The sequence below is a fragment of the Lissotriton vulgaris genome, chromosome 8 (genome assembly GCF_964263255.1).
Source record: "Lissotriton vulgaris chromosome 8, aLisVul1.2, whole genome shotgun sequence".
NCBI classification, from domain to species: Eukaryota; Metazoa; Chordata; class Amphibia; order Caudata; family Salamandridae; genus Lissotriton; species Lissotriton vulgaris.
This window is the reverse complement of record NC_141696.1, coordinates 421,807,282-421,829,852: the sequence shown is the minus strand read 5'-3', so window position 1 is coordinate 421,829,852 and position 22,571 is coordinate 421,807,282. Positions and strand designations below refer to the sequence as shown.

Sequence of the window (22,571 nt, the reverse complement as noted above, 5' to 3'; positions counted from 1 at the left end):
CTGTAAGGTGGAATTCGAGGGAGGTGAAAGGTAGTAAGTGCCCCGCTTGTGCTTCTCCCACAGAATCTATCCCACACTTTCTTTTGCCTGTCCAGCGCATAAACACCTGAGAAGAAAATGGCTGAAACCCGTATGCATCAATCTGGGAGCCAGGAACTATAGGGAGGTGTTGCGCATCTTAAAAACCGACACATCCTCCCTTAGTACCATTTGTGGGACAGCTAAATTTCTGGGCTGTGCCTGGCTAACTAGTAACAAGCTATTGAAGGTTAATGCTGCTAAGAACCAGGAACAATAGTAAGGTCTCCCTTTTATACTGTGGTTTCTATGATATATTAATTGTTTTTATTCTGTATAGATTTTAAGGAATTTTTACATTTTGTACAACTTGTTCTTAATCAATACGAATGTGTTTTATCGATTGATTGTATGACATTGAGACACCGTTTTCCTTTTTAATACTGGATTGTCTTAATTCGATGGATTTGGTTTGTTTATACTTTTATGATATCTTTACATCGAATAAAGTCATACAACAACAGCTTAATCAAGTTATTGAGTACCTGGCCCTATCCTAAGAAATTAATTTACTTTTACTCTGTGCATCTGGCATACCATTTGCAAGGTTCTCAATTTCTCATCCAGGAATCCAAATTCTGATCGCCATTTTGTCCCTTCCACTCCTGTATCACAAAAAGCCCCCTTCCCCCAAACAGTGTAGGATAATGAAGATCACAATATCTACTTAAACTCCTATTATGCCCATGTTCACCCCCGGGCAGACTAGAAGTAACAATCTGCTTATCCACCAGCTGGAATCTAAAAGTAAACTGGTCTTAAACGTTTCCCTCTTAACTGTACTGTACGGATGTGTACGTTTCAGTGAAATTCTTCTACTTTCGAAGCACTTTTAAAGAAATCCTACATTACCTTCCAAAAGTAGTTTTTCTTTGCTATTTTTTTCAGTATCTCTTGTGCCCAAGGTGAGCTCATCCCGATCAATGTCAAAAGAGCTTTTACTCGTTTCATTATCAGTGCCCAAGTTATCTATTTCTTGTTTGCATGTTGTCCTAAATCCACGGCCGCTGGAATTATTGGATTCTGCGTCCATGGCTTTGTTCACATAATTATGGATTTTCCGCATTTGCCACATAATCCATCATCTGCTGCCAGGACCGGACTGGCCGTTGCGGGCACCGTGCAATCCCCCGGTGCGCCACAATGGTGGGGGCTATTTTTCTTACAGGTCTGTTTTTGCAGCATAGATGCAAAATCGTCCCTGCAACAAAATCTAAAATATTCTCAATGTGAGATACCCATGCCTCTTCATCAACGTTTGTGTCCAATGATGGATCGTTTGAGTTCTTGAAATAAGGCACATTTACCAGCTTCCAGAAATCCGAACTATTGCTGGAGCTTGCAGACCTATTCAGATTGTCCCATAGGTCTTCCCTAATTTCCTTTCCTCTGGTTTTCCTAGCAGCTTTATATAAGGCCCGCAATTTTCTTATTTGCTCAAAATTTATAGGCTTGACATTTAGGGCATGTAAGAGAGCCTTCCTAGCTTTTGTGCATACAGGATCAAACCAGCATCTATCTTTGTCTCTCTTTGATTCTTTTGTTTTGGTTAGGGCTATTTTTATGTTTTTTTAAATGTTGCAAAAGGCTGGAACTATTTCCCCTGCTTTAGCTTCTGAGTCTAAGCATAGAAGTATATAATCTTGTGTAAGAGCTACGATTTTTGAACCAGTTTGATTTTATCAATGTATGCCCATTTTAGCTGTATCCCATTTTTCCTAGCCACAGTTGGTGTTTCAACAGGACTGCACTGTTGTCTCTCATTTGCTAACTTCTTCATTTCCATTGAGACTATGGCATGATCACTAAAACTCGTAAAGGAAGTGCCTACCTTGATAACCCTTTCAATAAGGGGGGCAGCCAGAAGTATATAATCAATTGTTGACCCAGCTCCATTACGTTGAAAAGCCTCTGGCAAAATCTCTTTTGGGATCTGGGTGAGAAATTATCTCCATATTTAGAGTAGCTAATAGCTTATTTAAGCCATTACCATAGTCACTGTGTAAAAAATGATGTATGGGATGTCTCCCAGAGTCCTCTACTCCACAGACAGGTGATATGTTATGGTTACAGGGGTGTATATTGAAATCCCCTAACCAGATGATATTTATATTTGGGGACTTATTACTGCTTACAATGTCAGAGATTGCTTTATCAACTTCCCCCACAATCGAAGGCATTTTTGGGCCAAATCTGTTCGAAAGATTTATTAAAACCCATGTCCCTTCCTGTTGTATCTCCATTTCCAGAATAAGAAAATGTGTGTTTAGTTGTGATTTTGTTTTTACTATCACTGCCAAATCATTCCTAATTAGGGTAAGAATTCCCCCCTTTGCAATCCCTGAGGTAGATGGAGTTGCTTGGATCTGAAATTATCTAAACCCATTGATAAATACTGGGTCCAGAGCCCATGTTTCTTGGAAACATACAATTTCCGGATCCTGCCATATCTGTACCCAGTTAATATGGTTGTATGACGTTTCAACGCATGTTTTTACCACGCATGCCTTTATAACGCAGGTATTACAACGCAAGTCGTTAGGACTTGCGTTGGGGAACGCTGGATAGTGGAATAGTTTAATTTTATATTCCAACTCCAGTCCCTGTGGATAGTAGGGAAGGTGTTGGATAGAAAATTAAACTGTTCCCTACCAACAGCGCCCTCCAGCGAAAGTCGTAACAACTTTCATTGTAATTCTTGCATTGTAATGGTAGTGCGTGGTAAAAGTTTCATTGTAAACGATGTTCCCCATTAATATCAAAAATCAACAAAAAGAGAGGTAGGGAAGGAGCAACACTCTTAGTCCCCACTATGAATAGAAAAATAACAACAAAAGAGTGTTACTTGGTTGAGGAATACACAAGACAAATTTTTACTTTCACGTCCCTTGGTAGGGTGGGCCTTAGCGTGTCCATACCGCCGCGTGAAGCACACTGGGGTGACATTCGGTCACACCCAGTGGGGCCCGATGATGAAGCAAGTCACCGACCAGGTCGGTGAGTGAGGGCTTTCTAAACAAACCTAATTGGTGTTGTTTCTCTCTTGTGCTCCATTACTTGTGTATTCCTCAACCAAGTAACACTCTTTTGTTGTTATTTTCCCCGTTAATATCAGTCAGTATTTGAGCAATCCAAGCCACATTCCAGGACACTATATTCCATACATTTCCCTGTATCTCCTTATGTACAACAGATGGCTGTGGGATCTCAATGATAACCCCAGTTTCTGAAAGTTGGCTATTTTTGCTCGCTTGTGTGTATTGGCCTTAGTCAATCACAAGCATCAAGGCCTGACAGGGGCGCATATTAATTCTCAAGCCTCCCTTCCATAAACCCACTGGTTCCCCAAGAAGGACCTTCTATGTCACCGATCAATGTGGGGGGTCTGTAGAAGAAGCCCAAAGGTAAGGCAGTGATAGGCGTGTGTCTGATGTGATCATTACCCAGTTGCTCCAGGAGAAAACCAACTACAAACGCACTTTTAAAATTTAAAACCACACGATCTGCCGGGAGTTGTCTCCTTGCTGGACCCACCCACGATACCTTCTTGCCATAATTAGCTGGGTAGAAATATTTCTGCCTGTTGCCCCAACCATGTCCAAATCTTGGTTTAACCAATAATGAGATTTGGACATTAATTGGGAAGTTTTTTCGGCTTGATCCTCCCACAGTGGAGGCACATTCCCCAGCACTAATACCAGGGGAGCAGCAGCTGCTGGGGTAAATATATTACCCTCAGTTGTTTGATTTATTGGCTCAGAAAAGCGGGTGGTGATGGACAGAGTATCTGAATTAAGCAGAACACTCCTACCCAGTCAACAGATCAGGGCTTGATCCATCACCGTTTTTTAGTTTTTAAGCGTGGAAGGGTATACTCAGATGTGAGTCCCTTGCTCATTGCACCATCAGGATTCAAGCAAGCCGGGCCGAAGACGGCTGTAATGCCAGAAACCGGTCCCCGGAAGCTTGTTTCTTTCCCAGTATAAGAATTGGCTTGGTAGTTTGGTCTGCCCTGTTCCCATGATGCACTGGGCCCGGGACAGACTAATTTGCATGCAGCCAGGGTCTGAGCTGGGATGGTGCAGTGAGCTAAAAAACGGTGATGGATCAAGCCCTGATCTGTTGACTGGGTATGAGTGTTCTGTTTAATTCAGATACTCTGTCCATCACCACCCCCTTTTCTGAATCGTTTGATTTATCGGGCCACAATTCCTTCTTTCAGAAGGCTATCCTGTTTGCGCCGCCCTATAGATGTATTGTTTATACCCCTGGAAGTTGTGAGAAATCCCTACTTTCTGACTTGTGTTATCACCTGTTTCTTGCAAGTTGTTTGCAGTCCGAGTCCTAATATTGCTAGAGGCCAGGTGACTAATGGTAACTGGAACTCCCTTAGCGGTACTTCCCTGCCATTTATCTCTCGCCTGTAGGTCCCTTTTCGATATACCAGGGGGTATGTCAACTCCAGACTTTTCCTGAGAGGTTGGGGACTCTCTTACTGTCCTTGTAGTATACTTTGTTGAAACTGCCTCTAATACTTGAGAATTATCTTTAGAATAGGCTTCTAAGCTATTTAATTTCTCCTCTAGCTGGCTTATTTTTAATGAGATGGGGGTTATCATAGTATAAACCAATTTTTCTAATCTCTGCCACATAGTTTCAGTCAAGGGGCATGAGGCAGTGGTTCCTGTTTCCGTATCAATTGTTTCCTGCTGAGCTAATCCAGCTGTTTGATCCCCCTCGTGGTTATTAGGTCTCGGGTTTTTGCTGGTTTAGGTCTTTGAGGCCCCCCAGCCCTCTTTCTCTTTACAGCTATGTCTGTACTGCTGCTCTTGGGGAGTCTATCCGTTGCTTCCACCCTTGCGGACGCTCTTTGTGCGTTGCCAGTCATTTCCAGATCCTGGGGTGTGGGTGCTATAACAGTAACTACTTCTGTGGCCAAGTCTATTGGGGAAGGCTCGTTTTGGGTGTAAATAGACTATGCCCCTCCCCCCCAGAGAAAGTATTTTAATGTTAGAGGGCTCCAGCGATAGTTGTCGTACCGTTAGTTCGATTTTGTGTTCCAGGACTGATGTTGCCCTTGTTAGGAACGAATCGAGTGTCCCCACTATGCTTACACCTGCACGAGAATTATGACCCTCTTATTTGCTCATCTTAGGTTTTTTTTTTGAGTTTCAATACGTGCTGCCAATGTTTAGTGTCAGTGACGTCACCACCGTGAAACACGGAGAGAGGCTATCAATGTTTAAATAACCGCCCAGTCAAGCTTTGATAAAATAAGAAGGCACTATACCTTTGACCTTATGTGGTTGTCGGAGGTGGAGCCCAGCCTCTACCGGGCTCTGACTGGCGTGGAAGGGCCTCCCAATGGAGAGCGAAATTGGAAATGCGTCACTGCACAGGTCTCACAAGGGGAGCACGCCTGTTTCCTGGACGCAAGGTAAAACAAATAAAAACTGCTGTCAGAATACCTCCTCACAGTTTCTTTACCCAGAAAGTTGCATCCTTAACATGGTGAGGATGCAGAAGCAAACTGCTTCCCTCAGCATGGAGCCACACCCCCATACTAGTGAGGGGATGCCGCCTTAGAATCATGGCAGTCTATAGGTGCACCGGCACAGTCTTTATTTATACAGAAGTGAAAATAATCACAGAAGTGAACCTCAAACCCACACATCACTTCTCTCCTAATAAAGACGGTTTACTTACAGGATTGAGTTTTTTCCGCCGAAAGAACGGGACACTCAGGTGAAATAGAACCCTATGATGATGCTAACCACGAAATCACCCTAGCGGAGAAAAAATATACAGCTTCTGAGGTTGAACACATGGATGAGGACCTTCAGCAGAGTCCTCCTCAACTTTCCAATACCTTTTTTAAAAATTTTTAATTTATACTGGCGTTGGAGGTGAAGTGAACCAACAATCCTTACCTCTTCCTCCCCAATTGAATAATTTATTTATTGCAGAAGTGGCCATGCAAGCACACCTGAAGCCTCTTTTGTAATGCCAAAGTGCCCTGAGAGCATAGAAAGCAGAAATACACACCGCTGAGAGTATAATGTCGAGGTAAGTCGCGGTTTTTTGAAAGTTATTCATACCACAGAAAGGCCTGTTTATGTAAATATACATTTTATAATGTTAGAGTAATTAATCTTCACACTTAGAAAAACAAATATATTCTCAAGGCCTTTTTCACATTGATTTGTAATTCTGTACCATACCCAAATGACGGTGACACAACACTTGCCCTTACCACAGCGGTGTTGGACCTGGACACATCTAGCATAAACCATAAGTATGAGTCTGCAACTCATCCAACATTTGCACCGCGTGTGGGTGGTCATGCATAGATGGAACTGTGTATGCGCACAGCTCAGTCCAATCTCACTTGACACCTGGAATTGTTTCCCATATTTGCACTAGAGTGGTTTATGGATGTTGACATCTTTGTGGCACTCAATGGAGTATATGGGTCTGGCTTTACCTGTTGCCCTTGGAACTGTCTTTCCATGAAAAAAATCAACCAATCCGATTGTCCAACCAGTAACTGCATAAGGTAAACATTTGTACCAACCTAATAGGAATCCAAACCTAACCTGTTTTCATGTCAGGCAAATGAATGCGTGGCGGGTGAACAAGCATTTTGCTCCACACTCAATATGCCTTTAATTTTGATTAATAACATTTTACATCACCACTTTAACATACTAATTTCTTAACTATTCATTTTCACTCTCCCTTCTGAAACTGCCCTCCTGACACTCCAAAACATGGAATATTGAAGATCACAAACCATGCACCAAACTGTGATTAAACTAACCTCCCCAGTCTTCCTGGTTAACACCAGCAGTACACTGCCGTGGGGAGTGGTGCACTCTACCAACGTACTACATGCACATATGTCTTACCATCAAAGAAAAACACGTGACTAACTCTGGGCAGCCTTCCTATGTCAAATGGCTTCCTTATTTAGTCTAGAAAAGTTGCTTATTCTGGTATCCATTGTTAATGACCCTTTATACATCTCATGGTTGTTTCGGCAGCTATTGTTGTTCTCTGTTTCTTATTTGCGAAACTTCTAGATATAACTTTTGTATTTTTTTTCTAGAATGGTCACTAGTTGATAGCATGTTCAATCTGGTTGTATTTCTAACAAACCTAGTAGGCCACCATTTTGCCTCTTATTGTGCCCATCCATTCTATTAGCAATGTTGAACTTACTGGTGGATATAGACTTTAGAATTACTTATCTGGCTGTTTGATGGACACACTAAATGGATTAACAACCGAGTAGCACCCGTGCAGCTAAAGTTGCAGTATTCCAACTTGTTGGCACTGTGAACAGCTACGCAGCAAGCCTACCAAAAATTCGTTGGTGGGTGTAACATAATCCATCAAGTCCTAATTAAAGATTTCAGAATACACTGCTTTAAAAAAAAAAACTCTTCCTACTTAACATTATCAGCGTTACATCTTACTCTACTAGTTTGTTGTCTTTTACAATTTCATCTCCATTCATAGCTAGTGCCATTGACGGATGTTCTAATTTTCCAAATCAGATTATTCGTATTTGGCAAGGTTTAACCTTTGCGTACAAATGTGAAAATGACAACAGAATATAAAGAGAGAAGGAAGAAAAAAAGGAAGAAGAAATTAAGCAGAATCAGATTGGTGGTGAGAAGATTGGTAATAAACAGGTTTGCCTGAAAATGGAAATACTTTGTGGATTTGGACAGTAGGGTGCCTCGCGAAAAATTTAAGTGATTAACTGGGAGGAAATTCTAGTTTAAACTTTCCACAAAATGAGCAGTTTCAAGTTTGACATGAAATTCATAAATCTCCTTCTCAGAAAGTTGAAAAAGTTGATTTGGCCTGTTGAATGTACATTTCCAATGGGGTATGCCTACCTAGCTTGGTGATGAGCCTGAGAAAATACATAATCATAGACTATCTTTTTCTTAAGCTCTACAAGGTTTAAGAATAAGGGTTTTTGGATTCCTTTATTTTTATATAGTTTTGACAAATTCATTTTGGTTAGATTCCTCATATTAGAATCGCCTGGTTCTCTGATTAGAGACATAAGTGATTTGTACATCATGATAGGATTTGGAAAAGCTGCTGGGTTTACATGTTGGTTCATGTATTTCTGAAAAGCATTAGTGTCTACGCCAGCCTGCTACCTGGAGAAAGGGTGTTGTATTTCAGATTAAGGTGAGGTTTGTGGCCTTGTGTGCATCTCTACCCCTGTTCCCCTTAACGTATGATTGGTGCACTGTACAATTTAAAGTATTTCCAGGGGGTTTTGGGAGGGGGGAGATGGTGTTAACACTGCCATTTTATTTCCACATCCACGATGTGAGCAGGGATACCAGTTAGCTTTTTCTGTGGTAGCTGGGGTTAAATCTGGCCTTTAAAGCTTTTGTATTTGATGTTGATTTTTGATGCTTTAATATTTCCTCTTCTATCTCCTGATCCCTGTCTGGTAGAGCCCTCACCTTGTTTTCCAAAGTGGTGGTTTCTAGCTTTTGTGCCTCAAGTACTGTCAGCAGTTCACCACTCCGCAACTGTGTAGCCTGTTCGTTGAGTGATTGTTTTTCTGGACTCGGTCTCTCTTCTTTTAGGCACACAGTCCAATCATGATCATTCCCATCCACATTTGGGCTGGAAGTTTCCGGAGGTTCCATTCTCTTTTTCAATCGAGGCGTGCAATTTATCATAGGTAAAAACCGTGATGAGGCATTGCGTAGATTTCTACCATTTTCCATGGAGGGCTTACAAAGTAACATGTCTGTTGCTGGCAAGTCATCTGATATTTCTGCAAACCTCCAGGCTTCTGCTTCTCCTCCGTGGGATTTTAGTGATCTAACTCCTAACATGTCTGGGAGTGGAATGACGTCAACGTACCTGTGAGTCTACATCTTTTCAGCCTGACATCTTTTCTTGAACATCTCAGATATGTTCAGATTATGTTTCAGAGATTTAGTGAGTGGCCTTCTGGTCATTGTGATAATTTCCTGTTGATTTAGGTTCATGCTACTGAGCGGAGAGGGCAAAGTGGAAGGAGTTCCCTCCTTTTTTTTCTTTTACCTCAACTAATATCACAGGTTCTATAACCTCAAAACATCTCCATATACACACACACCAGAATGTATATCTCTGGGGCTAAACTGTTTCTCCCAACTGCTACCTGTCCCCTGGATAGTAGCTGGGCTAAAATGTGCTCACTTAGTTTAAGGGGCTTGCTTTGGTTCTACTGAGTTGACCAAAAACAAGTTGGACTATTAGATGCCCTGGAGATCAAAAACATTAAAGACAAGAGGAGGTAACGAAATGGGTGTTCTTGCTGAATATGGTTTCATAATTGGGTCAAAGCCAGACTTGAGGTCTAAAGTCTGGGGGCAGGGGTGCTCAGTGCCCAGACCATTTTCGTGGGGGACAGGAAGTACTGATAGCTGAGCACCATGGCAGCAATAGAACAGTGGCAAAAAGAACAGACAACAACAAATTGCTCTTGTAGTCCTTATCACACAGAACCTCCTTAGGGCACAATGTGTGCAGAAGGATTATTTGACTTGGTGTAAAGTATGCTCATCCTTCCTCCTTCATATTGTTGCTGCCTTATATCTCTGTTATGCAGAACTCATTTGATTCTTGGCTCGCCTCATTTTTGGAGGTTCTCGGCACTTTCCCAGCACAGGGTGTCTGAGAGGAGTAGCACTTGTGTGCATCAGTCAACTGCTTCTGTCATATCAGATGTTACTAAAAGACATATGCTATATGTATTGATGCAGTAGCTGTCAAATGCATCTATGTTCTGATGTTCTGTTATTTAGGAAATGGGCTTTCTGTTTTGGATAGCTTCAATGCAATAAAAATTATATTCATATCCAAGCAAAAAACACATGATACCAGATGCTTTACCACAGGGGTAATTTCAAAAGGCGTCTGAATTGTGTGTACATATAGACAAACAGACTAAGTGTTATTTATAAGTAAGGCTCCCTGTTTTCCATTTTTACTGATTTTTACAGAGAAATACATACAGAAAACCATTTATTTTATTGTCTGTACTTATTTTAAAATGTAGATAGAAACAGAAATTAGATTGTTTTTGAGTGTAAAAGCTTCCAAGTTGACTTTTAAAAATATCCTTCTTGCATTTAGCATGGAAAGGGGTAATTTTTACTCAAATCCTGCTTATTGAATTTTCAAAAGAACCTTACAATGTAATGAAATTACAAAGAAGTAGACCTTCAGAAGACAATTACAATGTGTTAGCAAGACATAGAAAACTTCATGTCAGTTCATCAGTATCATCACCCAGGCCGTCTGCAAAGATAGTTGACATAGGTAGAGAAGTCACGCCTATCAGGCGGTTTAGGAAGGACTCATCAAAGGTCTGCATATTGTAGGGTCTTGATGGGAAATGTCTATGTGAAGGGGCCAAATGTAGAAAAGAACACTTACTGGGATAAATGGAGGAGGGAAAGGGAAGATTGGTAGTTTCCCAACCAGTCTCTCAAATGTACAAAAAATTGTGCATAATATAGGAGGAGACTGTCGCAGTGAGAAGGAGGTAATTAGTCCCATAAAATTGCCTTGAGGGACGGGGGCCGTGCCCTACACCAAGTTGTCAAGTAGGTGGAGAGCCCACAATTCGGGAGGTTGGAAATATAAATCTTCCAAATGGGACATATATGTGACCAGGGGCACAGGAATTTTTAGTGAAGAAGAGCTTATGCATCATCTGCTCCATGGCAATGGTATGTCCTAGTTGCATGAACTAGAATGCCATTGAGGGGGCCAAAGGTGATTGCCAGTCCTTGGTTATAAGCTGTTTAGCGGCGCCAGTCATGTGTCGTACCAGACACCAGTCTGCGTGATTCATGTCAGTGAGTTATGTTGGGCGTAGCTCTAGGATAATAGCACAATAGTCTTCTGATATGGGATATCCCACAGTGTCCTTAATATGATGGAGGATCTCCTTCCAGAAGATTTTTAACGAAGGACATGCCTACCATATGTGATGGAAGTCGCCCACTGGTTAGCACAGAGCCAGCATGAAGCAGAGGCCACTGGGAACATGGTGTGGAGATGGGCTGGAGTATAATGGCACTGATGCATGACCTTCAAGGCTCCTTCCTGTTGTCCAATGCTTCTGTAGGTGTGTGTTATTTCCTGCCAGAGAAGTTCCCAATGTTTCTGGGTGATGGTGGTGGTAGGGTCTGGAGACCATTTCCATTGAGTGATTAGGTAGGATGTGTGAGTCTTACAAAACAGCATGTCTTAAAGATTACACCTTAAGTGCCTTTAAAGTTGGACATGTGGCTCAAAGAAAGTAAGTGGACTAGTGGCGTCTTCTGCTGTAGAAGGGTGAAGGGCCCAATGTCGGAGCTGGAAATAATGGTGACAGCCAGACTCTGGAAAGTGAAAATCTGTCTTAACTGATCAAAGGACTTAATTGTCTGGCCCTGAAGAGATCCTGTCATAGCCTATGCTCACCTTTAACCCAACCTAGGAAGGGTTACCGGGGGAGGGCAGGGAAGAAGTCAGGATTGTGTGCAATTGGAGTATTTGGAGACATGAATGAGGTCTGGCCCCTTCTGATTGCTGGTCTGACTCAGATCTCTAATACTGTGCATGGCTGGGTCTCAATGTAAGCGCTGTGTGGGTGGGAGTGTCTGGGCAGCAAAGCGAGGGACCAGAGCGGCAAACAAGTGAGCGCTCTGTCCATGTACACCCAGTGTTTCTCGCTCTCGCTTACTACCCACTCCCAAATGAAAGCATAAGTGCGCAGCCCAGTAGTAATCCTGGAGATGGGACAAGCCAGTTCCTCATGGTTCCTCGGGGGGATGAGAAGTGCAGCAGAAATGCAGGGGTGCTCCCCTTTCCATATGAAAGAGCTGAGATCTGCCTGTACCCGAGCAATGTCCTCTGAGGGGATAGACAGGCAAAGATTGAAATAAATACAAACGCCAGGAAAGTACGTTCTTTTTTACCAAGTTAATGCGGCCTGGCTAGGAGATGTGAAGTCATCCATCTCCAAAGATCTCCTAGAATTGCTTTACGGGGGCATGTGCAGTTCACGCTCATCCAGGTAGTCAGGGAATTTGTGATTGTGAGGCATAAATACTGTAGAGAGAGGGAGGTCCATTGAAAGGGGGAAGGGCTTCTGTAAGTGGAGAAGTCGTTATGGCAGGAGGGTGAGGTTAAGTGCCTGTGATTTCGCTAGATTGATCTTATACCCAGACACCTGCTCATAAGCTTGGAGGACCTGACCCAATGCGGGGATAGGGAGGTGTCTGGTGCGGTTAGTGTGAGGCAAAGGTCATCTGCATATAGAAAAATCTTATGGCCTTGGCCTCCAAAGGGAATCTTCGAACGTCTGCTGAGCCATAAGTGGATGGCAAGGAGTTCCACTGCTAGGGCAAAAAGGAGGGGAAATAGTGGGCAACCTTGCCAGGTGCCCCGGGATAGAGTGAGAGAGCTAGCAGTCTGACCATTGATGCGGATGGAGGTGGTAGGGGCCAAGTATGAGGTGAGGCCATGATTTTAGTAATCATGACTGGCTCTACTTCTATTTTTCTGGGTCAATGTGGGAGTAAGACAGGTGCACATGTGAATAAAATGAATAATCCTTTGTGTCTGGATGTAAATATCGTAAACAAACAGGAGTATAACCCATATACCAGGTTGAGATCTAGGTAGGTAAATGAAAACTAACAACAATGTCTCAAACGGTATCATTAAGGAAGACAAGTATATTTGCATGTAAAAGACATTACAGTAAGGAAGAGGGAGACTCGTGGTGTTTTTTAGAAAGTGATCTTGGCATCATATATTTAAAGTAACAAAAATTAGAACATTTGTATCAGCACTATATGTATAAATACTAGGGCGACCCAAAACATGCTTGGTGCACTACTGTGCTCGTGACACACAAAGGTGACGGCACAAGTGAAGGAGCAGCGAAAGGCACAATGTGACCAGATGAAAAATAATATATATATACACAGAAATATATGGTTCAACAGAAACTATTTACAGAATTAGGTCACGGTTTAGTACAGCAGTTGGTGTGAACCATATTTGAATTTGCGCCATGGATTGAGCTGAATGGTTGACGGCGTTTCGATCCTATTTAATCAGGATCATCTTCAGGACCTGGTTGACATAAGGGGTGCTGAAGGAGGGAGGCTGCCGGCATCTGATAGGCAGCGTAGCGTGTCCAATGTGGAGAGGAACAATCAAATTTAAGTCCCTGTGGGAGGGTACAAGGCAAAGAGGAAAACACGCAGTGCGTGGGAGCAATTGAATGTGAGGACCAATTCAGACGGAAGCCAGAGGTTCCAATCAGCCCGGTTGTGGAGTGAGGCTGGGGAAGATTTAAGTTGGGTCGTACTTCCGATCCGCTGTTCATTCAAGTATTGTTGAGGCACACAGTCCATAAAAGAATCGATCTGGTGATGCGAAGGAGGGCATTCAATCCACTGACAGGAAATGTGGTGAGAGGAGCGCCAAGCCGCCCCGTTCGTGTGCATCGGTTTGGTGTCGGTGTAAATATCAGCAGGCATCCACCAAGCCTGCATTTTGTAATTCTTTCTTGAACACTCCAGACATTGCCCCCGTGCCCTATATGTGTGATGTATTTCAATCAAGTGAGGGATCCTATACCAAGTTGAAGTCTCCCCCACCAACCCCATATTTATGTCATCTTTTACATGTCGAAGTTGATCTGAGAGAGTGCGGTGTATGAAAGCGTCTTGCGCCTGGTTAGAAGCATAAAGGTTCAGAAGCGTCAGTGTGTCCCTCCCCCTTTCCACAGTCAATGTGAGAAATCTTCAACCAGGGTCCCTTCTTAGATTTAGAACTTGAGGGATCATTTTTTACCTAAAATCCATGCGTCCTTGATACTCAATCAAATATGTCTTTTATCCTGCACCACCTATTCCCAAGGAAACATGTTATCTTAGACTTGTCTGAATAATCTAGATGCCCTACACCCTAATGAAGCCTATAACTTGATTATGCTCTCAGATGCGAAACATGCCTGATATACTACCTCTCAATGCAAAAAATAAATGGAGTTTTGCCCACCACAGCCAAGCATACCTGGTGTCCTGGATCTTATTGCAAAACATAGCTGGTGACCTCACCTCTATTGTAAAACATATTGGATTCCTTCCATCCCTAGGCAGCAGAATCCTGCCTTGGTGTCTTGCATCACAAAACATGTGTCGCCCCACACTGTAATACAAAACATCAATGTTGGTTGACAGCATTAATACTAAGCATTATTGGTGTCCTCCTACCTCTGCCTTATTTTCCATGCCCCTGTCTCAACTACACCTTGCGCCGAATTGCAGATTAGACACAGTGTCTGTGCCTGCTCTCCGGCACACCGAGTTGTGTGCGTGTAAAAAAACACACTGGGTGCTCAATTATGAAGAAAGTTTGTTCTTTCCAGCACTGATACGAACTGACAATCCACAGCTGTGATAATGAGGCCATGTTAGTGAAAGACAGAGCTGTGGTATGAAACCGTGGATCTGTCTTCCACTGTACGCAAATCCACCGCATTTTGAAGAGGGGAGGGATCTGCTTAAAGGGGGAGCAGTATGACTGCACACTTGTGCATCATGCAGGTGGAACCCCCCTCCTTCTATTTACCATCCCTTGGGTTCTGCACTGACTGTGCATCACCTTTATATATGGTGCATGGAAAATGAGCCTCCTGGCAGCTTCTTTGCCCCTGCACGCATGTCTAGAACAAAAGGTGGGAACAAGGGCCAAGTCATGGCCTCTTGCAAATGAGATAACAGCTCCTTGGGATCACACCAACTTGATCCATGTTAAGGAAGGGCCTGCATAAAAAGCATCTGCTGCCCATTCTGTAATACCAAGCACCCTTAGAGTGCAAAAAGCTGACACAGATGGTGAGTGTGCCCATAGGGCTCTGTGTATTAGCTCTCCTGATGCCCTGACCCTCTGTCAGAAATGTCCCTAATCACTCTCCCACGCCTCATCCATTCCGTTGCTTACCTGTCACATCTGTGTAGAGTGTAGCTTTGGAGACCCTTGTAACAGGCCTTGGCTGAAATGGTTTATTGGAGGGGTGGCCTGCTGCTATAAACACAATATTAATTATTTTAATAATTTAATATTGAAATAAACAATACAGTACTTCATATGACGTATAATTGCATGAAAAAATTAAAATGTTCAGGGCTAATGACTGCCAACCTGTGCACTTTGAGAACAGCCTAAATGTTTTAAATTATGCATTTGAAACGATAATTTGTGTTGCACGGTGTTCCTTTTTGAAAAATGTATGGATTCTTTATTTTTGTTTTTAGGCTTACCAGCTCTCCAGGGGCAGAGTGTGGGCGATGATTATTATTCTCTGCCTGATTGCTGCAATTCTCTCTGCCTTCTTAGACAACGTTACGACAATGCTTCTCTTCACGCCGGTAACCATCAGGTGTGTGGAGCTGTTCTTTTGATTATACCTATTTCACATTGACGTGACTGAAGAACTGACGTACACCTGCATGTGCTGAAAAAACGTCATGCAATTATGTTTCATGTTTCTTTTGTAAATGTTATCTTGCGTTTCAATGTTGGTAGCAGGCTGCGCCCGGGTGGCTAAGGCAGGCATGTCGTGAAAGGCATGAATGCAATTCATTTGCTGTATTATTGTGAAAGGAAAGCCAGCAGCAGATTTTAATGGTGTATTTTGTTCTTGCATTGGTGTTCAAAATGTACATTTGTTTGAACAAATTATTCCTCTGTATTATGGCCGCATTGTCAGTTCTGTCCGTTACATTCTTGTCGAGAACCTGCCCAGGCATAGCTAGAGCTCGTGGCACCCGGGGCTATCCTGCAGATTGGCGCCCCCCTTCGGGGGGTGCTGGGGAAAAAGGACTGCGAGCACCTGAAAGAGGTCCGAGAGACATGTAGTATTGACGCTAATAGTTACCTCGATCATGCAAGTTACATGCACATACATGACACGGTCCAAGGCTAGACAGCACCCATCCGCAAAATAGTGCCTCCTGGGGCAGAACACCCCCACCTAGGTACGCTGCTGAAGGAAAAGCAGCAGAAGGAAACCCACAACTTACATCAGTTCTACCTAACCTTTTTGTGAAATCTCACTCATAACATCACAGCTTGTGCAGGGTCCTTATCCCCTGTCCCCTATCTGCTTAGTTTGGCATGCATGCAAATCCTGCATTGCAGACCCCTGGTATGTTGCAGCTACTTCTGCTGAAACAAGCCCAATGGAGTAACCAATGGGTGAGGCAGGCTGGCCTCAAGGGCAAGGACGGCTTCATCGCTGGTGGATCCCTGTGCCCCCCAGCGACTCCCTCCACCACAGATTCCCTCACTACCACCCTTTAACAGTGCCCCTCAAGTCTCCGTTACCACACTCTGGCTCAGATGCATTTAATTTGATTTACAGCGCCACTGATACCAGTGTAGGGTGTCCGAGCCCTTTGCATCACACACATTACACAGAGACAATCAATTGTACGTGTGTAAATTACTGTAGAGGAAATGTTACATAAGACAAAGGATTACAAGGTGTAGGAGTCACATAACAATCAAACTAGTAGTCAGTATAGTTTAATAGTGATTGGTCTGGAGAAACACAAACTCAGAATTTAGAATGTAATACCATGGTTGGGGTTTCTCTTTAATAACCATAATTGATTGCTATCCAAAAGAACCCTTTTTGGAATATTAGGATAATCAAAGACTAGGGAAAAGCCATAACGCTCTAATTTATACCTTGCAGTTTCCATGCAGCTCTTAGATGACAGTTAATAGCTCACTGTTCTATGTTAAGATTCTTGGAAGAACATTAATCACTAGTCATCATCGAGATTTTTTTATCTTTGCTGAAAATTGCTGGAGGCCAGGAAGGAGGCAGGAAGTGCTTTTAGAAACATAATATACTTGCAAAAATGACGCCCCCACCTGAAGTCAGCACCTGGATCGCACTAATCGCACTGCTCTAGAGCCACCCTACTCAAGGGTCCTGCGACTTCAGTGATAGAGTCACTGTTGCTCTAGGGTGTGATGCGTCATTGGCCTGTCGGCAAGACTGGAGCTGAACTTCAGCAGGAATTGCGGATGTCAAGCCTTCAAGGTTAACCCACCCTGGCCACCGCTAGGGTCCACCTGCTGGGTCCAATGACACCAGGGCTTCTAAGGTCTAGTGGGGCCTTCTAAGGTCTAGCATGGGAATGTGCTCCCTTAGGAGAGTGGTCTGGGGGACTGGTCATGAAGGCTGAACCGGGCTCCCCAGTCCCAAATTCGGCACTCTGGCCATATTCCCACATTCTCTCCCCCACTGAACACTAAACTTCCCCACTAAGAGAAACTCGCACTGCCTTCAACTACAACCCAAATGTGCCCCGCTATAAACACTTGGACACAGTTCGAATTGGACACAGTTCGAATTGCGCACAGGAGTAAAATGCTGCCTGAAACAAAAAAAAGCAATAGCATCCTGGAAAAAGCAAACGCTCATAGGGAATTCAAGTAAAGCATGTGAAATGTAAGCAGAAACATGACTACCTTATTGGTTGCACATTCATTATTCAGAAATTAATGTGTTTTTGCCTTAAAAGGTTACTGACATATCTACAGGGCCTTAAAAGAACACATTTCAATGTCCATTGCTTATATCCTTCCCATACATAAGCGGTATAGTTTAACAAGACCACATCCTTGAACTCAGAGCCGTGGTACACAATTTGTTTTCTAATCCACCCATCAAGAATATAATGCACAGTACCTCCAGCAATGGTGCACTTCCCCACCCAGGGAAAACAATGTTGAAAGAAAGACAAGAAAACAAAAGTAGCGCTTCACTGGCAAACTCTGTAAAGTGGCGCTTATGTGTTTGGGTGTGAATAATCTGGCCACTTTGCGACCACTCTTTCTTGCTCTATATTGTTATTTTTCACATTTTGAACTTTTTATTTCTCTCCATCTCCAGGCTGCACTTTTGAATAGAAACATGTCCGAAAAAGACGACATGTCCTGTAAAAGTGTTTTACTTTTTTGGATCCATTTCACATGGAAACAAATAAACGAAAGGAGAGGAAAGAGGGTGCAATAACCTTTTCTTGAAGTCACGGTTTTCAGTAAGTGATGAGGAACAAGATAAAAACAGAGGGAGGAAGAGTAAGAAAGAGGGAGGGGGGAGGGCAGCTGACCACGGCAGAGCAGGAGAAATGGACACCGCACTTGTCTTCTCTGAGAAAGAAGCAAGAGACAAGCCTATTCCTTCTCTGTCCGAACGGCCAGGAACACCTGGCCTTATCTAATGGCTTTTTCTGCCGTCCTGGGATGAGAGTTTAAAACAAAAAAGCAGGGGAACAGAACCCATTAAATTATAGAAGTAGGGGCAAGCCGTATTCCCGCCCACTTCTACCACTGACCTCACCTCAATTTATGGGCAGTCATCACGTATGAGGGACCTCGGACCACACATTGCAGGAACATGCTGCTCCTGCCCAGCCCTTCCGTCTTCAAGTTGGCAGCAGACACGGGGCAAGGGCAAGGTCAAGGTCATTCAGCAGCAAAGTAATCACGGCACTGCCACTGTAGGCAGCGGAGGAGAGAAATAATTCCCGGAGCCTCAGGGGTGCTGCGCCACACAATAGTTTAAAAGGGCAGAGACATTGGGCGGGTGGGGCCTGTGATGCCCCCTTCCTCTGCCCTTTTGAACTCTTGTGTGGCGCATCACCCCTGAGGTTCTGGGAATTATTTCTCACCTCCGCTGCCTGCAGTGGCAGTGCCCCGATTCCTGCGTCAAGGTGTTACTTAGGCGCGCTCATTGCCCCTTATAAAGGCTGCAATAACAGGCCAGTGCAGCGCGGCCGCCGCCTTCAACATAGTGCCGCCTGGGGCGGACCACATCCCCCAAACCCCCTAGCTACGCCAGTGGGCCTGCCACCAATTGGTGAAAATGAAGCACAACCCACAATCGATTTGCGGACACTTCACCACGCAGAAAACTATGACTCACTCTTACCCACAACACCGGTATTTGCCCGCAGCATTAATACATTTTTAATTCAAAATGTATGTTTCAATTTGAAAAGGGTTTCGTGACTGAAGCTTTGGGAACTGACACACTAAATTTGTCGGTCGACAGTGGATAGGTGGTGAGTATACAGAATGTTTTATCAAAGAGAACTAGCTCTGGAGTGGGTTCTCCGTGTGTGTGTTTGTTTTGGAAAGAAAGCACATTATGTTTATAGTAAAGCCCTCACTCGCCAACCTAGTTGGTGACATGCTTCATCATCAGACCCCACGCAAGGCACCGAGTGCACCTTGGGTGTGCTACAATGCCTGGATACAGCGGAGCTGGTATTGTGCCTTGAGTGTGCAGTGAGAAGGAGTGAGTGAATGTTAAAAAAGCTGTCCTAAGGGTCCCTGGGATGAAAAAGACTATTTTAATCAATGGGCCCTTGGCAGTTGATAAAAAACGAGAGGCGGATATTTAAGGAGGTGTTAGGTAAATCCAATATCCTAGTCGGTCAACATGTTTCAGCCATGCTCTCTTGGTGGTATGGCTTTCTTCAAGACCTATGTGTAGTGCAGAGTGAATGGCCTAAAAACGTGTTATTGGAAGACCATAAATGTGACACACTCACTAAGGTGTGGTATGTGGTGGAGGAGGATTTCCTCTAATGGCGCTTTCCTGTGGGCAAGGAAAAGGACAAACAAACATACAGAGAAACATTTAAGATACTGGTATAATTGTTACGGGAGCGGGGTGACATGCTCTTCTGCGGTCAAAGGCACAGTGAGGACGGAGTGTGGCGTAATTGGTTAAAGTAGACGCCTGGTAATTTATGCCGTACCGTGTGATAATCAAGGATGCGCATAGCGTGGTGTATCGTGTGACTTGAACCAAAGGCGAGAAAAGCAAAATATCTTAATCTGACAATATCCGGAAAATGCCCCATGAGTTCCATGCGGGGGCCTGACCTGTAGTCACACTTTTTGTGACTAAAGTTAAATGATAAGGCAAAAGCAATTTAAAAACGGACCTGCATGCTAGGCTGTGAGTCTGCCAGCAGCAGGGTGGAAGGACAATGTTGGAGCGTACCCCCCTTAGGAAGTTCCCACTTACTTTGTCAAGGTCTAGGAGCCTCCTCGATACCTGCTTCAGCCGCCATGGAGCTTCGTGGTTGAATGAGTGGAGCTGAGCGGTGGTTTAACTACTCTGCTTGTTTCAACATGTCAGCAAGTTCGGTTAATTGGGAACCACTCTGACTGGCTCAATGGATTTCAGGTGCTGGTTAGGCTGTCTTCCGGTGAGTCTGCAGGAGAGAATAGACATAGAGGAAAGACACGCCCCTGTTGAAGTGTCAAGAGCATGTGTGTGCAAAATAAAATAAAATTACATTTATAAAAGACCTGGAGGCATTGCTAAAGTCAGCAGGTATTGTTATCAGTTCGACTGTGCATTCTGAGTATGCTGTTGAAAAAAATGTATGTTTGGAACATATTACAAAAAAGAGAAGATAAGTTGGGTGTAGTGTAGACGTACACTTGAAATCACACTGTAGTGTGGAAAGGGGATATTTCAGTCTATAGGTCAAGTGGTGATCTAGGTACTCAGGTGGTAATGTGGTTTCTGATGGCCAGTTGGGAGAAAAGACAAGGGGTTTTATAGTGTTTTTATCACAGTAGTGATGGTATGATGTCCAGATTTGTCCTCTTTGTAAGTAGGAGGTTCCAATGTGCATGATGCTGTGGTTTTAGGTAGGATTCAGGCTATTTCAGGATATGTTGTCATTTAACCCTGTGAGGTTCGTGGAAAGGTGATAGATCCAACACTGCTCCTTAAGTAGTAGAGTACTGTCGTTTGGCTGTGTCTGGCTGTTGATATATTCTATTACAGTCCAGTGTAGGTCATTTGGGGTAAGGTTTGCTTGGATGAAGTGGTCCGTTACTTTGCTTACGTTTTTTCTACATCGGATGGTGCTTCAATGTTCCACAATGTGGGTTTTGACTTTACGGCTCATCATGCCTACATACCATAGGCCGCATGTGCAGGTAATCAGGTAGATTACATTGTTGGAGTTGCAGTTAGTGTTGTGAAGATGTTGCCATGTTTTACCTGTCTCTAGATTTAAGTTTCTGGTTGCTTTTGTAAGGTGGCAGACACTGCAGTCACTGCAGGGGTAGTGACCTATGATGCCAGGGAGCCCCCACACATTAAGAGCAGTGTTAGGTGCTGGAGTTATGGATTTAGGTGGTCTGGAGGAGACCATACGGTCTCGAAGGCTGCCCGCTTTTTTATATGCCAATAGTGGGCGTTCCCATTTCATGGTGCCACTGTTTATTATGTGCCAGTTCTTGTTAAGTATCTTGGCTACTTGATTAGTGGCCACGTTGTAGGTGGTGCCGCAAGTCAAGGGTGTCATGGTGTTGTCCCGTGTGGTGTCCGCAAGGAGGGCACCCCTTTATCTGCGGGCCCTCTTCTTGGTGGAGTTAATTATCTTCTCCGGGTACCTACATGCTCCTAATTTGTCCGCTAGTTATGAGGATTGCTGTTTGTAGTCTCCGTTGAGACTGCAGTTACAGTGTATCTTTAGAAATTGGCCGTATGGCAGGTTTCCTCCGAGGGGCCTCCGGTGCAAAACTACCGAATTGCAGTAAGGAATGTAGGTTTGTGAGATGTGGTAGTCTGTAGTTTACCTTCAGTTGCCTCAATGTTTAGGTCCAGGAAGGCTATTGTGGAGTTGCTGGCACCACTAGTGAACCGTAGAAAGGGGTCCCGCTGGTTTAGCCACGTCAGGAAATTGTCGAGGCTGTCGATCGGCCCTGTCCATATCATAAGGATATCGTCAATGTAGCGTCACCAAAATTAGAAATTGGTGCTATATGGGTTGGTAGCTGCCAGGATGTGTTGTTTCTCAAACTGTTATACGTAGAGGCCAGCTACGCTGGGGGGCGAAAAGACTGCCCATAGACGTCCCATTCATCTGCAAGTAGAGCTCTCTTTCGAATTCGAAATAATTATGTTTAAGTCCTAGGGTGGCGCACTGCAGAAGGAATTCCCTCTGTGTTGTGTGCTCCCAGGTGGTTTCATTGAGCATGTTCCTGAGCATTTGTAAGGTTTGTCCTGTGGAAGGCTTGTATATAGACTAAAAAAATATCCAATCCTACTAGGAGTTGGATAGTAGGGTCGAAATCAGTATCCTTGATGAGGTTCAGAAGATGTTTTGTGTCCTTCATGTTGGGTGGAGGCCGCTTGGATCATAGGGCTTGAGAAAAATCACAAAACCGAGGTAGCGGTACAAGGAGGGAATTGATCCCTGATACTATCGGGTGTCCAGGTGGTGGTCTCGTCTCCTTTTGAATTTTAGGGACTGCATAAAAATATGGTACCTTCGCCTTCTTAGCACAGAGGTAATCAATGAGACAGCACAATGTCAAAGGAAATCTGCTTCAAAGTG

At 43.8% G+C, this 22,571-nt stretch overlaps 1 protein-coding gene across 1 annotated transcript in view; it reads left to right on the top strand.

Annotated features, from left to right (window-relative positions):
- The window catches only part of OCA2 (OCA2 melanosomal transmembrane protein), an 833,084-nt gene that overhangs the window by 407,249 nt on the left and 403,264 nt on the right, over window positions 1-22,571 (top strand). The window contains exon 13 of the mRNA XM_086934183.1: window positions 15,435-15,559. Within this exon, the coding sequence (XP_086790309.1) occupies window positions 15,435-15,559 (125 nt within the window). The remainder of the gene's footprint in view (window positions 1-15,434; window positions 15,560-22,571) is intronic.